At 37.9% G+C, this 14,982-nt stretch overlaps 2 protein-coding genes across 4 annotated transcripts in view; one reads left to right on the forward strand and one right to left on the reverse strand.

The window, feature by feature from the left end:
* The window catches only part of LOC146475009 (V-type proton ATPase subunit E-like), a 164,751-nt gene that overhangs the window by 48,064 nt on the left and 101,705 nt on the right, over positions 1-14,982 (reverse strand). The gene's annotated exons all lie outside the window — the stretch shown is intronic.
* LOC146475013 (uncharacterized) overlaps positions 2,224-14,982 on the forward strand; it is a 40,517-nt gene continuing 27,758 nt past the window's right edge. For 2 of the 3 annotated variants that reach the window (XM_085116755.1, XM_085116756.1), the window contains exons 1-5: positions 2,224-2,354; positions 12,313-12,575; positions 12,913-13,027; positions 13,495-13,617; positions 14,264-14,386. In XM_085116755.1, the coding sequence (XP_084972881.1) occupies positions 2,279-2,354; positions 12,313-12,575; positions 12,913-13,027; positions 13,495-13,617; positions 14,264-14,386 (700 nt within the window). In that variant the 5' untranslated portion in view covers positions 2,224-2,278. The remainder of the gene's footprint in view (positions 2,355-12,312; positions 12,576-12,912; positions 13,028-13,494; positions 13,618-14,263; positions 14,387-14,982) is intronic. The other variant, XM_085116757.1, reaches the window with a different exon arrangement.

The following is a 14,982-nucleotide window of genomic DNA, read 5'->3' on the forward strand; positions in this document are numbered from 1 at the left end:
ACCTCTTGAGTCACTCAAGCAGTAAACCCTGGTGTTGGTTAAACAGGAAGAGTTAACCCAAGTATGAAGAAATTTTCTTAAATCAAACTGCCGCTTATCAAATGAGTATTCTTTAGCCTTAGAATTAATTATTCGAAAATTTATGGTAGAAGAGCTGTCAATCCCTTGAGATAAGTTACAAAAAGGGCATTTAATCAGTAAGATTTTTATCAAATATGTAGGAAGAAATCTTTAGGGTGCTCAATGTAAACTTACAAATTTCATATTTTTTAATCGTTTTGTAAAAGCCCTATGTTTTTAATTTAGGGATACATTTTTACGCTACTATTTACCAGTTTGTGACATCACGTTGAGGTTAAAAGATTTGGACTAATATTTGCCAACTGAGTGAGTATATTGTCGTAGCAATGAAAGCATTTTTTGTGTGATTTTCTGTATTTTCTGATTAACAGGATTGAATCATGTCCATGATATTTGCTTCTCTTTGTTTCGGCCTCTTTTGCGCCGGATATGTCAGCGGTTACTCGTCAAATGGTAAGATAAATGGTGATAAACTCTTGTACGTGACTGCATTATGCTACGGGTTTTTATAATGTTATCTCCACCGGTCCCCGTTGTGGCGTTATCTGCCTTTTGGGCCAAAAATTCTCTCCCAAAAATGTCTACTTAATTAATTAACCTTTTGCATAGACTCCAGTCGTATCCCCTTGCTTTGCATTGGAAAACCGGAAGTACTTTGGTGAAAAGTCCTATTAAGAGTAGGTGATCCATTGGACACCAACTGAGATTCTGCTGGAAAAGTATATTTTCTATTCGCGAGAGACTTAAAAAATTTCCACTCATATTGTACGAGGGGGTTGAAAGTCGTTCCGATGGAGTCCTTTGGATCCATTGGACACGAATAGATTCCACTGGAAAAGTATATTTTCCATTCGTGAGAGACTTAAGAAAAATTCCACTCATGTGTACGAGGGGGTTGACAATAACTGTTCGTGAACTCACGCCATATTCTTCCCCTAGTGGATTTATTACCGTTACGTAAGCAGGTATCAAGACAAATAGCAGCCTTAAATTGGCACACAAACAGCTAATTAATGTAGCACAAAGACCTAAGATGCTGCACGGTGTGTTCTGTAGATACCTTAACTGTGTTAATAAGAAATGTCAGTTTAGTTTTCATGCGGTAAACTTACATTTCATTCTGATGAGAAGCGAAAAACACTGGATTCATTTCCTACATAGATGTATCTACCAAAAAACTGAGGAGTCCTTTAACAGGTGAAAAAACAATCACGTCATTTACACGTTTGTTTTGTCGTTTTAATTTGACCAATTTTGTTTTGACCCTGAAAGAACTAATTTGTAAGCTCTATTGTATACACGAACGAGCATGCTTTAAAATCACGAATTGACCAAGCCGCACTTACGCAGCACCATATTTTCTATTTATTAATGACAGCCGAGGTGGCCTCTCTTATAAGCCTGGTGGCGTCTTGAGGTCTCCTCGCCATTATTGTAAATTCTATCATTTCTTCTTTCTTTTTTAGTAAGGCAAATAAATAAATGATGATAATTAGTTGCAAACAGGAACTTGTCATTAGCTAACTTAACGAAGCTATTTCAAGATGTTTGTTTGGATGTCAGAAGGAAGACAGCTGTTTCTGTTTTCGAATTTGTTTTGCAAAAAGAAAAGTTAAGAGTAAAATAAGAAATATAGAAAGGAAAGGAAAAACGGAAAGACACTCTTCTTCATCACTATTTTAAACACTGTATTCAAGTCATAATTTTATGGTTATCATTGTTATATAAGGCTGCACTTTGAAAACAAGCATGGCGAATGTTACAATTTTATAGATAAAAGCTGCAACATTTTTTTCTTGAAGGTGAAAAATCTCTTGAGATGAAGACGTAATTGATATTGGGAGAGAGTTCCAGATTTTGGGACCTTGGTAAAGGACTGTAAATTGCTTAAGATTTTTTCGACAAGAATGCGATCGATAGTGGTTGCCTGTTCTGGTGCCATAATTATGCACATGGGTACTTTTTAAAAACAAATTCAGAAACATTGGAGGTAATGATTGATTGAAGAACCAGTGTTTGGATGCGATCGCATTACCATTGGCTTAAAATGACAGGTACGATGTTCAAATTAAACTACGCTAAAACTCTACTGGTGCTGAGAACAATAAGTTGCTATCGACAAGAATTCTCCTTTTAAAAATCAACATTTGCAGCCGACGAGTTGTCGGTGCAACTACTATAGAAACAAAAGAAAATCATGGATTCTGGAAAGCCCCAGCTTTACGTTTTTCTAACGATCTTATCATTGAGAGTTGTTTCCGCCTGCTTGGATGGTAAGTTTCATTTCCTCAAATCTTTTGGCAGTTGTCTTATTTTTGTTTCAGCTTCTGCCTTTTGCAGTGAAAAATTTGGCACCAATTGCGTAATTGAGAGAAGAAAGCTGCGATATAGCAGAGCCTTCATGGTTAATAAGAAATCACGTTTCAAAATTCATTCCTTCTTTTTCCTTTGGAAAGTAAAGAGTCGCGAAATAATTCAGTTTAAGAGTTCCCGTAATATACTCGACTTTTACCCAAAATTCTGTTCAAATCGATATGGTTCAAAAACGGAATTCGTAATTATTCAAACTTGTATAGCAAGTTTTTATGTCATAATTTCAAATCTGAGTTAGCAGCAATGGTTTGTTATTTATTTCATCGTTACGTTTTACCAGAATGGTTGTTGAGATTATTAGCTGTTTTAAACTGACTCACGCAATATTCTACCCGTTGGATATATTTTTTCATCACGTAAGCATGACTCGATCTAGACGTATTTCAGTATTAAAAAAGAAACAGGTAAGTATCGACGATAGTGCATCCTATCTTGAAATACCTTTATCGTGATTGTAAGAAATGTTAAGTTGACAAATTCCTGCTGTTAACCTAAATTTCATTAAAATACGAACAGGTTAAAAATATTTTCCAAAATATTGAGGAGTTCTGTTGACAGGTGGAAAAAAACTCTACGACAGGTAATTGCTGATTTGGTCGTCGTCTTGACAATTAACTTTCCATCACCACATTTTACCAATATTACCAGTATTTTGCCAATAATACCAATATTATGTTTCGTTGCTCCTTTTCACCCCAAAACTTAATAGGCCTTATCACGGTATTCGGCGCCATTTTGACGAGTAGGCAAACACGTCTTGAATAACAGTGTTTGTATGGAAATCCGATGTCAAATAATTACATAAAACATCGCTTCTGAAAAATTCATCAATTGGAAACTTTAGGCACTATGCAAAGGATTTTACAAAAAATAACTGAGGAATGAAACTGTGCTAGAAAGCATCTAGTTGCGTTTTGACATTTCCATACATTTGTCTGTATAGCGAACCAGCCGTAAACTGCTACTAAAAATAGTTCCCGGGAAAAAAATAAAGGGAATGTTAGGACAGTTCAAAACACGACTGGACGCTTTCTGGTACAGCTACATCCCTCCATTTTTTTCTTAAAATCCTTTTCCTAGTGCCAAAAGTTTTCAATTGATGAATTTTTCAGAAGCAAAGGTTTTTTGAAAATTATTTGACATCGGATTTCCATACAAACACTGTTATTTCAAGACGTGTTTGCCTACTCGTCAAAATGGCGTCGAAAACCGTGATAACGCCTCTTTCTAAGCTGACACTATTGTAAAAACGAACCTGGCATGTTTTAAATTACTGAGGCAATTTTTTTTGTCTCTTGACGATGTAGACTTCAATTAACAAACAAGCTCAGTAAAAATCTAAATTATGCACCGGGGACTTTCGACAGTTGGGTATCCATTGCAGCTGGATTTCAACAAAACAAAACTTTTTTGTTAGATTCTTATTGTTTTGCACTCAAAAGACTCAAATACTTCAAACTTCCTGAATTTGATAGTCCATCTCACTGTCATACCTTAAAAGGTATGGAAAATGGAAGACATGACCTCATATTCCTTAGTTATTTTCCGCTCACTATGCCGGTTTTGCTTTTAAAGTGCCCCTGGGACGAGAATGTCATTTTCCATCTTTTTGCATTTTCGTGTAGAATATGACCTTCTTACTCATGTTACCAAATTTCAATCCTTTACGGCGATTGGAAGGTTTTTTTTTTAGCTTTTTATTCGAGATTTCACGGCCGCCATTACTTGGCCTTGTTCCAGAAGTTAAGGCTCAAATTACAGGAAGGGACGTCATTGGCTCGACACGAAAAATTCCACATGGCTAATTTTCATATGGATTCTACTTCATAAACTGTATTCTGCTGTTGCGAACTAAATAACAGCAGAATACAGTTTATGAAGTAGAATCCATATGAAAATTAGCCATGTGGAATTTTTCGTGTCGAGCCAATGACGTCCCTTCCTGTAATTTGAGCCTTAACTTCTGGAACAAGGCCAAGTAATGGCGGCCGTGAAATCTCGAATAAAAAGCTAAAAAAAAACCTTCCAATCGCCGTAAAGGATTGAAATTTGGTAACATGAGTAAGAAGGTCATATTCTACACGAAAATACAAAAAGATGGAAAATGACATTTTCGTCCCAGGGGCAATTTAAAGGGGAAGTATCAAGAAAATTTGATGTAATTTCAAAACCCAAAAATGTTTGTCTGACAACAGAAACAAAAAAATAGTTGTCTAGGTTTGTTATAAATTATAACCCCAGTGCAAGAAAACTGCCGATTAGTGCCTCTGGCCAGGGACAGAGTAGGTTACAATGGATTGAAACTTGAAAAATATCAGGCTAATGTTTTTCAAGTTCTCGTATTTTTGTCTCCAAAATGTTCTAGAACAAATCACAAGTCGTTCCTGTCAAGAATTTAGTTGACTTTTCTCCTCTCATTGTTCTAGAATGGTTTTGTAGTAAAGTGAAGGTCTTATTTCACCATTTTTAACAAAAGGGGTCAATTAATCCCCATGATACTTCCCCTTTAAGGAAGAAGAATTACGGCTACAGCATTATGAGAGACGTCGAGTTTGAAAAAGCACGAACGGTATTTATTAGAATCAAAACAAAGAGATCTCAAGAAGCAAAGGCAAAGGCGATAAACCAAACGCTTTAGTTCCCTTCACAGAAGAAGACGTAAAACTGCTGTACGACAAAGGATTGTTAGGAAAGTCAACTCCTGAGGTTCTACTGAATACAGTTTGGTTCAACAACACAGTCCATTTCGGTCTAGCTAGGTGGTTGAGGAACATAGAGACATGTTGTGGAACCACGCCAAACTACTAATGGCGAGGAATTTTTAGAGTATACTGAGAGGCATACTAAGACTCGAACCTGAGAAAATCCTAGAGATGTCAAGCAAAGAAAACCGAAAATGTTTTCGGTTCAGAGAAGTGAAAGAGATCCCGTTGCTGTTTACAAATTCTACGCGGAGAAAAGGTCGTAGAAAATTAATGACAACAACACGCCATTTTATCTAGCAGTAAATAACTGTAAAAAACAAGATTCTTCTAAACCATGGTTTAAAAAGTCAGCCGTTGTCGTGAACAGGCTAAATTCATTAATGAAAAAAAAAATCGCAGAAAAAGCCGGGCTGGGGCCCAATGTAAAGAACCATAGCGATCGCAAAACAATGATCCAAACTTTAACAAACAAAGACATCCCAGCGACAGATATTATTCAACTGTCGGGACATGAAAATCTTCAAAGTGTGACAAATTATTCTGTTGTTTCTGAAAAACAGCAAGTAAAAATGTCTCGTACTTTGAGTGAACTGTGATGTCCGGAAATGTGCATAACTTAGAGAAAACGAATTCATCTCAAGTTGGAAAATGCTCCACTGAAATTCCTTCAGCTAGCTCGGCGGCAGAAAATCACCAACAAGCGATGTCGCTTTTCACAGGCGCTGTTATTGGCAATCCAAGAAGTTGAAGTAAAATTTTCTCCAAAGAGGTACAAAAGGCTAAAAGTACTGGATTCTGACTCTGATTAGAAAGCATTACGATAATAAGATTTACAAAACAGTCAACTTTTTCAAATTTTATATGGTTACGGCTTTCAACGGCGATATTTAAAACTGAAAAATTTCATCGTCATTTAAAGACTTTGTTTCACTTTCTTCAGAGTCTATGAATTACTTTAATGTTGATAGGAATTTTTGCACATTCAGTTTTCTCGAATAAAATCGTTCGCAACTTGTTGTGCGGTGAGGGTAAAAGCGGAAAGAGTTTGTGGAATGGTATGTGGAATGGCGTGCGGAATGGCAAATTATGCGAAATAGGATTTACGCAAGGAATAAATTAACTGAAGAGTATGGTCGTCCAAATGTTTCAATATTCGCTAAGTTGTATTCGCTGTCGCTAAATTACATTCGCTATCGCTAAATTACATTCGCTATCGCTAAATTGTACATTCGCTGTCGCTAATAGTAAATACTCATTTGCTATCGCTAAATTTCATTCGCTTTCGCTAAATTACATTCGCTGTCGCTAATACTTATTCGCTATCGCTGATATTCATTCGCTCTCACTAAATTTCATTCGCTGTCGCTAAAACTCATTTGCTATTGCTAAAACTCATTTGCTATCGCTAATACACATTTGCTACGTTGACTTTGCTGTTGCAAAATTCCAACTTCGATTCGCTGTCGCTAAAATTCATTTGCTGTCGCTGAGTGTTTCCATTTCATGCGCTAAAAATTAACTCAGGGTATCCCCACACGGGAAAGTTTGTGGAAAGCCGCTAACCGCAGATTTGCATTCAAACGCATGTGAGATCTCACGATGGCCGACGAAAACGTATGGAAATGCTCTTCTGAAATTAAAATTTCAGATTTAGTTCGCTTCTAAGCCGTTCCTCAGTGAAAAGCTGGAGCTAGTATACGAAAAGGCTTTCTCTGGGGCTTTGTATGAGCTTAAAGTTTGGTTCATGGCACCATCGTGCTTCGTCGTGCCCCACGAACGTCTGCTGAAACGAACAGCCACTTCCGTTCGTCGACTGCGGACCAATCAGGAGCCGTTTCCCAACTTTGGGTAAACTCGTGTTTGATATTAAGACTATTACCCGAGACATGATGGCGGTTTTTGGTCATGTGTGCCAAACGTTTGGTATAAGGGAGTTGAATGCGTATCAAAGAGAAGTCATAGTGCAATTTGCGCAGAAGAAAACCGATGTGTTCGTAAACCTTCCAATCTTGGAATTCATACCGCTTCTCTAAGTGAAATCGCTGAAGAAAATGCAGGGTGTTGTGGAAGGAAAAATTTCAATCGCATATGCACGTCCGGAAGCGAAAATATCTCCACGGGTGATGATTTCCGTTGTTTCGCAGTATGGGATTGGCTTTACTTGTCATAATGAGTCAATGCTGATTGGTCTGTTCAGACAAAGGCAATTTGCCGACGAACGGAAGTGGCTGTTCGTTTCAGCAGACGTTCGTGGGGCAGGAACGCGTGACGAACCCCTAAGAACGTCTGCGTGGGAGGCTAGTCAAACAGCGAAAACGCTAAAGAATGGTTCTTCTCGGTTTTCAATAGTCTGAAATGTCAGCCGTCTCCTCCCCCTAACCCACCCCTGTGGGTTAGGGGGAGGAGACGGCTGACATTTCAGACTACGGTAGTTTTTCAACCAAATCAGTCTGAGTTTGCAGAGGAACTCCTTACATTAGTACGACACACCATCCGGCAAAACAACACGTTCACATTCATGAACAGTTACGGGATGATCTAGCCTCCCACTAAAAACGACTGCGTGAGAGGCTAGGGATAATCTGATAAACGGGAAAGTAATGTATGAGCTCTTGTTAGGCATTATAGATTGGAAATCGTGGTTATTGTTCGAACAGACACATCGATACAAGTTATTAAAGATTATTTTAAGATGTCCAAAGATTTCCCTGCGTAGGATTTGCGAACGTGTCATTTTCCTCCCAAGACATGAAATCTGCACACAAGCGACGTTTCCTTTCCAGTTTTAATTTAGAGCAGAGCATGTCTTGAACAATCGTGACGAATTAAAGATCGCGATTTTTTTCGCGGTCCCTTCGCTGAAACGAACATGAACTTCTCGTGCTTGAAAAAATGTCACTTTTTTTCTCTGGGAAAATTTTATGGGTTCCATATTTGGACGTTTGCGGTCACGAAAGAGTTACGTTCTACCAAGATGTCTGATGTAGAGGAACGGATCACGAGTTAGAAAAGCCAGTATTCCTCGGTTTATTCAGCAGTGGAACACCAATTTCAGGTCCGCTTCTTAAGGAGAAAGCGAAACATTTCTCAGCGCAGTTGAAAGCGGAGTCGACCGATCGCGAAAGCTTCAAAGCATCAACCGGTTGCTTAGACAAGTTTAAAAGTCTATTCACGATTAAATTCTGTTTACTTTATTTCGTTTCTCAGTTACATTACTGTCTCATTAATATTCATATTTTCGATTATCCGGATTATTCATTCAAGTCCCAACGAGTCCGGATAACCGAGGTTCGACTGTACCAAGTTCACGGAGAAGACGACCCCTGACAACTAGGGACTGAAGGCCGCCGCCGAGGCAACTGGGAAAAACCAGAAACTGACCGAAAAAAACCTGTTTTTCTGTCAGGTAAAAAAACTAAATGTTCAAAAAAGGAAACAACCAAAATCCGCAATGAATATCAAAACCGAAAAGACACAAAACCGATCAAAAAAGTCCCCCTATTGTAAGGAAAACTTCGCTTGTGTGCAAATTTAAAGGGAAGAAAATGATACGTTCGCAAATCCTACGCAGATAAATCTTTGGACATCTTAAAATAATCTTTTAATAACTTGTATCAATCTGTCTGTTGCCTAACAAGAGCTCGTACAGTACTTTTCCCGTTAATCAGATTATCCCTTCACTGTTCATGAATGTGAACGTGTTGTTTTGCTGGATGGTGTGTTGTACTAATGTACGGAGTTCCACTGCAAACTGATTTGGTTGAAAAACGAGAAGAAAAATTCTACGGCGTTTTCGCTTTTTGACTGACAATAAGATATAAATTAATTCAAATTAAAAAAAAATAGCCAAAGCTAGCATTTCTTAAAAGGTGACAATTAACCAATAAATTTAACAGTATCAACATCCTGTTTTCTTCTTCTTCATCTGTTTTTTTTTAAAGCCCCATCCGCCGTCCGCCGTCTGCATCCGCCCGTCCGTATCCATCTTTTACAGAGTCCCGTATTTTCCCGCCTCGACGAAGCACGATGGTGCCATGAACCAAACTTTAAGCTCATACAAAGCCCCAGAGAAAGCCTTTTCGTATACTAGCTCCAGCTTTTCACTGAGGAACGGCTTAGAAGCGAACTAAATCTGAAATTTTAATTTCAGAAGAGCATTTCCATACGTTTTCGTCGGCCATCGTGAGATCTCACATGCGTTTGAATACAAATCTGCGGTTAGCGGCTTTCCACAAACTTTCCCGTGTGGGGATACCCTGAGTTAATTTTTAGCGCATGAAATGGAAACACTCAGCGACATCAAATGAATTTTAGCGACAGCGAATCGAAGTTGGAATTTTGCAACAGCAAAGTCAACGTAGCAAATGTGTATTAGCGATAGCAAATGAGTTTTAGCAATAGCAAATGAGTTTTGGCGACAGCGAATGAAATTTAGCGAGAGCGAATGAATATCAGCGATAGCGAATAGGTATTAGCGACAGCGAATGTAATTTAGCGAAAGCGAATGAAATTTAGCGATAGCAAATGAGTATTAGCGACAGCGAATGTACAATTTAGCGATAGCGAATAGGTATTAGCGACAGCGAATGAACAATTTAGCGACAGCGAATACAACTTAGCGAATATTGAAACATTTGGACGACCATAGAAGAGCGCATCCTGTTTTCGCGCCAATTTTATAAGAGCAGCAGTTTTTTCGATGTTGCGGACTATTAAACAACCAAACAACAGATCGAGGATTAGAAAATATACGCCTGGGATAGAACATGTCTGATCGCTGGTTAGGAAGTGAGAGTGAAGAAATTGATGAAGTTTTGCATTCAAGGAACTAAAAAAGAATAAATTAAATTTCTTGTTGACAAAAAGAACGTGGCAGCGATTAGCCTAGACAAAAAGTAACACCAGACTGGAGAAATAACATCAGTCCAAGGCCAAAACTATTATGTGAGAAATTTTAAATTTAAACTCGGTCATTTTATCAGACTCTTTGACGGTTACAATTTGTACAACTCATGATGAGAAAAATATGTTCTACTTTTTCTCACCTTACATTTTCGTCGAGCGACGAGTACGCAAGACACTGTTGAGCTGCTGAGCTAGCTACCTAGCTATTCAATACGGTGATTCAGGAAGCTATAGTTCAGTTACGCGTTATCGAAGTAAACATATCCGTCTTTAATTAATGTCTTTCAGTGCCAGATATCCCAACCTAAAATGAGATTTAAAAGCGAAAAAGCCCTGGAGCAAAAAAGCAGATGACAAGTATGGTGTCTAATTATCGACACTGGTTGTGTGAAAGGTTGTGAAACTATTCTTATCACAATTGGATTTTGGTCAAATTGTTGTTCATTTTCCCGCACATGATAAATGAATCTGATCGAGCATACAGGTGATGAGAATTGATCTTTTACCGAGGGTTTAAAAAAAAAAGAAAAAAAATGTTTATTATTTGCCCTCGGTAAAGGATCAATCTTTGTCCTGAGAAGACTTCACGCTGCCACGTTATTTTTGTCAACCGAAGTGGCATGAAGTAAAGTGAACATGAAATTTAATTTACTATGGATTTACTCATAGTCCCTTGAATGCGAAAACTATAAACAGTTTTCATCGCTTTCTTTATCCTCACTTCTTCCAAATCAACAATCAGACGACCAAACCCTCGAATTGTTGTTAATATTTAGCAAGAGTCCGCAGCATCAAAAAAGCTGCTGCTCTTATAAAATTGGCGCGAAAACAGGATGCGCTCTTCAATTAATTTATTCCCCGCGTAAATCGTATTTCGCATAATTATGCCATTCCGCACACCATGCCACATACCATTCCGCAAACTCATTCAGCCTTTTACCCTTACCGCTTGTTGTGGTGTTTGTATTGATTTCACAGCGCAATGGGCCTTATCACGGTTTTCGACGCCATTTTGACGAGTAGGCAAACAGGCTTGAAATAACAGTGTTTGAATGGAAATCCGATATCAAATTACTTTCATAAAACATCACTTCTGAAAAATTCATCAATTGGAAACTTTTAGCACTAGGAAAAGGATTTTAGGAAAACAAATTGGAGGGATGTAGCTGTGCCAGAAAGCGTTCAATCGTGTTTTGAACTTTCCATACATTTGTCTGTAAAGCGAACCAGCCGTGAACTGCTACTAAAAATAGTTCGCGGGAAAAAAATACAGGGAAATGTATGTTATCCCACGGCTGCTAAACCAGCCAACTCTGGAATTGTATTTTCCACTTATCCAGACAAACGATACAAAGAGACAAAGATACAAATTTCAAGAAAAAAAAAAGAAACATCATTATTCTAGCCTAAAATTTATCTACCACCCAAACTACCAATGCCACCTTTTCTTAAAGTAACGCTGCAAATGATGATTGTCGAACACTGTTGCGATATTTTTGACAGAAATAGTAACGTTAGTTTGCATAACAACAGGGGCACACAACGGTTCGTTTCAGTGAAATTTCTTTTCGGAGGGACTTAATCATCATTTACTTTGCCAAAATGCTATACCAAATTTACACTGGAGAACTAGTCTCTTTGGTTTACACATGTTTGCAGAGGCTGTGTCGTTTTAAAGTGCAAAATAAGGCAGGCTAACATTATCGGAAAACCAATCCCAGCTAAGGAACCCAACCAGACCCGACGGTGGTAGTTAATACAAATTTCTTTTTTAAAAGGTTTAAATCAATTTGAAATACAGCATTTGGGATTGGAATTTGTATTCGTTTGCTTTTGTTTTGGTTTAGTTTTCATTTTTATTTTCTGCTTTTTCAGGGTTTTTTTTTTGCATTTTGTTTGTTTTTGTTTTTGTTTTTTTTGGCTGTGTAAGTGTTTTTTATATTTGTAACTGGGATAGTTTTTCATCTTGTTCTAATTTTCCGGTAAGGTAGGTATACTCACCCCGACACCTTAAGAAAAACGTGAAAGAATACGGTCAAACAAAGCAGGACATTCCAACGATTGACTATTTCAGCTGTAGTTTTTTAACGCATATCTCGTTTGGTTTGTCTAGGCAAGAAACTCAACACGTAGGCTTTTTGAAAACGCCTAACCACTGTGAGCACAAACTTTTTTTGATCTAGATCCTTTAAAAAAAACACTTTGCAATTTTTGTCTCACCAGTTTCAATTTAATTGAAATCTTTCAGATGAATGTCGTGTACTGGCCTTCCCTCCCTTTTTCTTCTTTGCTAACAAGCGTCTGGTGAATCACAACATAACCACTGTCAAAGTCCGAGACATGGATGCTTGTGAACTGCAATGTTACCATGAACCCAACTGCGTCAGTATCAATTTTAATTCTACAGCAAGTGCCATGAGAACATACAGATGTGACTTGAATAACGCCACTCACCGAGGACATGATGAGGAGTTTGTAAACACAGAGGGCTACTTATACCGTGGGGCAGACGTAAGTAAACAAAATGACAGTAAGATCAGTTTAAACCTCGCTTTCATTGTTTTATTATCTAGCAGTGCTGACTCTTGCTAGCTGAATATTTATGTATAAACTCAATAAAATTTGGTAGGCAGTGTTCATGAGATAGGTGGTGTCCTCGATAACTCCCTTACCCGGCTGACAAGGTGGGTCCTCTTCGAAAAAAAACTTGTACCTTTGAAAATTTAATTGTAAGCGAATACTAAGCTTAAAGTATTTTTATTCTTTAGAGTGCTCCTCCTAAATTTTTCTATCGGGCAACGATTCATGTTAAAATTCCAATTCATACTTTATTTTTATTGTTTTTTAGAGTGCTTGTGATAGGGCCCGTTGCGATAACGGTGGTACCTGCCAATCTGGATTCACAGACAAAGGATATCGGTGTTTGTGTCCGCCTGGATTTATGTTTGCACACTGCAAAGAGGGTAAGGAGGGGGTGGGGGGCGGATTTTCTCAATCATCTAGTAGTTTTTTTCTGGAAATCCAACATGTTCTTTGTGGAAATAGTAGCAAATATTGGATAATTTGCCATGCATGGAAGTGAAATGTTATTGCTTTTTAAGGCTTCTATCTCAATTCCTTTTTCTAACCGTTTTCTTACTTTTCTGACGTGAATCACTAACACACTAAAGACGCAAACAAATTCCGTCAGACAAATTGCTACTCCTGAAGATCTCATAATTGATAATCTTGTTGATAATGTTTACCGAAAATGTGTTAGGTAATGCAAGACTAAAACACTCATAAATCTCAACAAAAAGTAATTTAGTACAGAAATTAAAAAAAATAAGATTTAATTTACTTCATTTCCCAAACGAACACTGATGGTCTACTAGTTTTTTTTCCCTGGGTTTTCATCTATCTTCAACTGCGTTTCCCTCTATAACTGCAGATGTTAACGAATGTGCATCAGGAACACACAATTGTAGCCACTTTGCCATATGCAACAACACCAAAGGATCATTTAACTGCACCTGCAAGCAAGGGTACACTGGCGACGGATGCAACTGTACAGGTAAACATGGGAGAATTTAGTTTCACTTTTTGTTACGTTAAGGAGTAAAAGTCAAAACCAGTGTCCATTCCGTAACGGGCAAAGGTAGCAAGTTTTTTTTTTGGTTTATTTTACATAACTCACAAGTTTAGACAGCATCGCACCATCTTTATTGGCGAAAACGAGCGTAATGTTTAAAAAAAAAAAGCACTTCTGGAGCATAATTACAATTTTTTTGCACTTTGTGAATAATTAGAGCCAATATCAAATTTATCCTACATTTGTTAGTGCACGGAATAAGAAAAATTTCAAGTTACGTTTCCTTATTATTCAGTATTTCAGGCCTCAGTTGTTCAAAGAGCAAATAACTTCATCCAGCGGATAGGTCCCAATAGTTGGAATCCATTTTATACAGTGGGTAGTGATTTATCCACTGGATAAAGTTTGCTGTTGTTTTTGTTGATAGACACATCCGCTGTTTAAAAAACCTGGGCCTGGGAATTACTGGTACTATTTTGACTTGCCCACTTTCCCAGTTAATAGACCTAACTATCTGCTGAAGACGGGCGAGCATTATCCATTTTAACAGCTATATTCGATGATTAGCAAGACAGTGCACTTTTTGACTATCTGCGAGCCGAGCGTCGTCCATTTAACCTCGTTTCAGATATAGATGAATGCGTGACAGGAACACACAACTGCAGTAATGATACCGTGTGCAACAACACCAAAGGAGGATTCAATTGCACGTGCAAAGCTGGATTCACAGGAGACGGACACAACTGTACAGGTTAAGGTTCCATGATTTGTTTATTATTCCCTTAAGAATAATGCTCTTTGTATGAGACTTTTACTCCCGTGATGTAATAATTCTCAGGAAAAATATTTTATCTTAACGTATGTGAAAGTGAGCAAGGAGACATAAGCTTGATATTCTCTCAATGCGCTACTTATTCACTATTCTGTTAATAAAGTCAGGGAGTGACTTTTGAAAAACAAATTACCCAACGTCACACAATGTATCACTTTTGCACTTCTCAGGCACATTTTCAGTTACATTTACAAGAGTTTAAATTCACCTTAATAAGTCGCTTGATCTAACCCTTTGGCGGTATGAAATATCATTTCAAGTATCTTCCAAACTACTTAAGAAAGACGTTAATGGAAATTGCATGAAAGGGATTGAGAAGTGGCGCCTGAAAGCAGATTAGATACGCACATACGTAGGTAGCATCCTATCGATTGCAAAGTATTACATACGGTAATGTATACTATACCATCCCAAGGGAACATTGGGAGCAAGATCATTCTCAGCAGCAGCTCCGAAACTCTTGAAAGAGCTACCTTTGGAGCTTCGTCAAGCAACATCACTTGACAGTTTTAAAT

Source organism: Pavona decussata, unplaced genomic scaffold (genome assembly GCF_977016875.1).
Source record: "Pavona decussata unplaced genomic scaffold, jaPavDecu1.1 SCAFFOLD_87, whole genome shotgun sequence".
Taxonomy (NCBI): domain Eukaryota; kingdom Metazoa; phylum Cnidaria; class Anthozoa; order Scleractinia; family Agariciidae; genus Pavona; species Pavona decussata.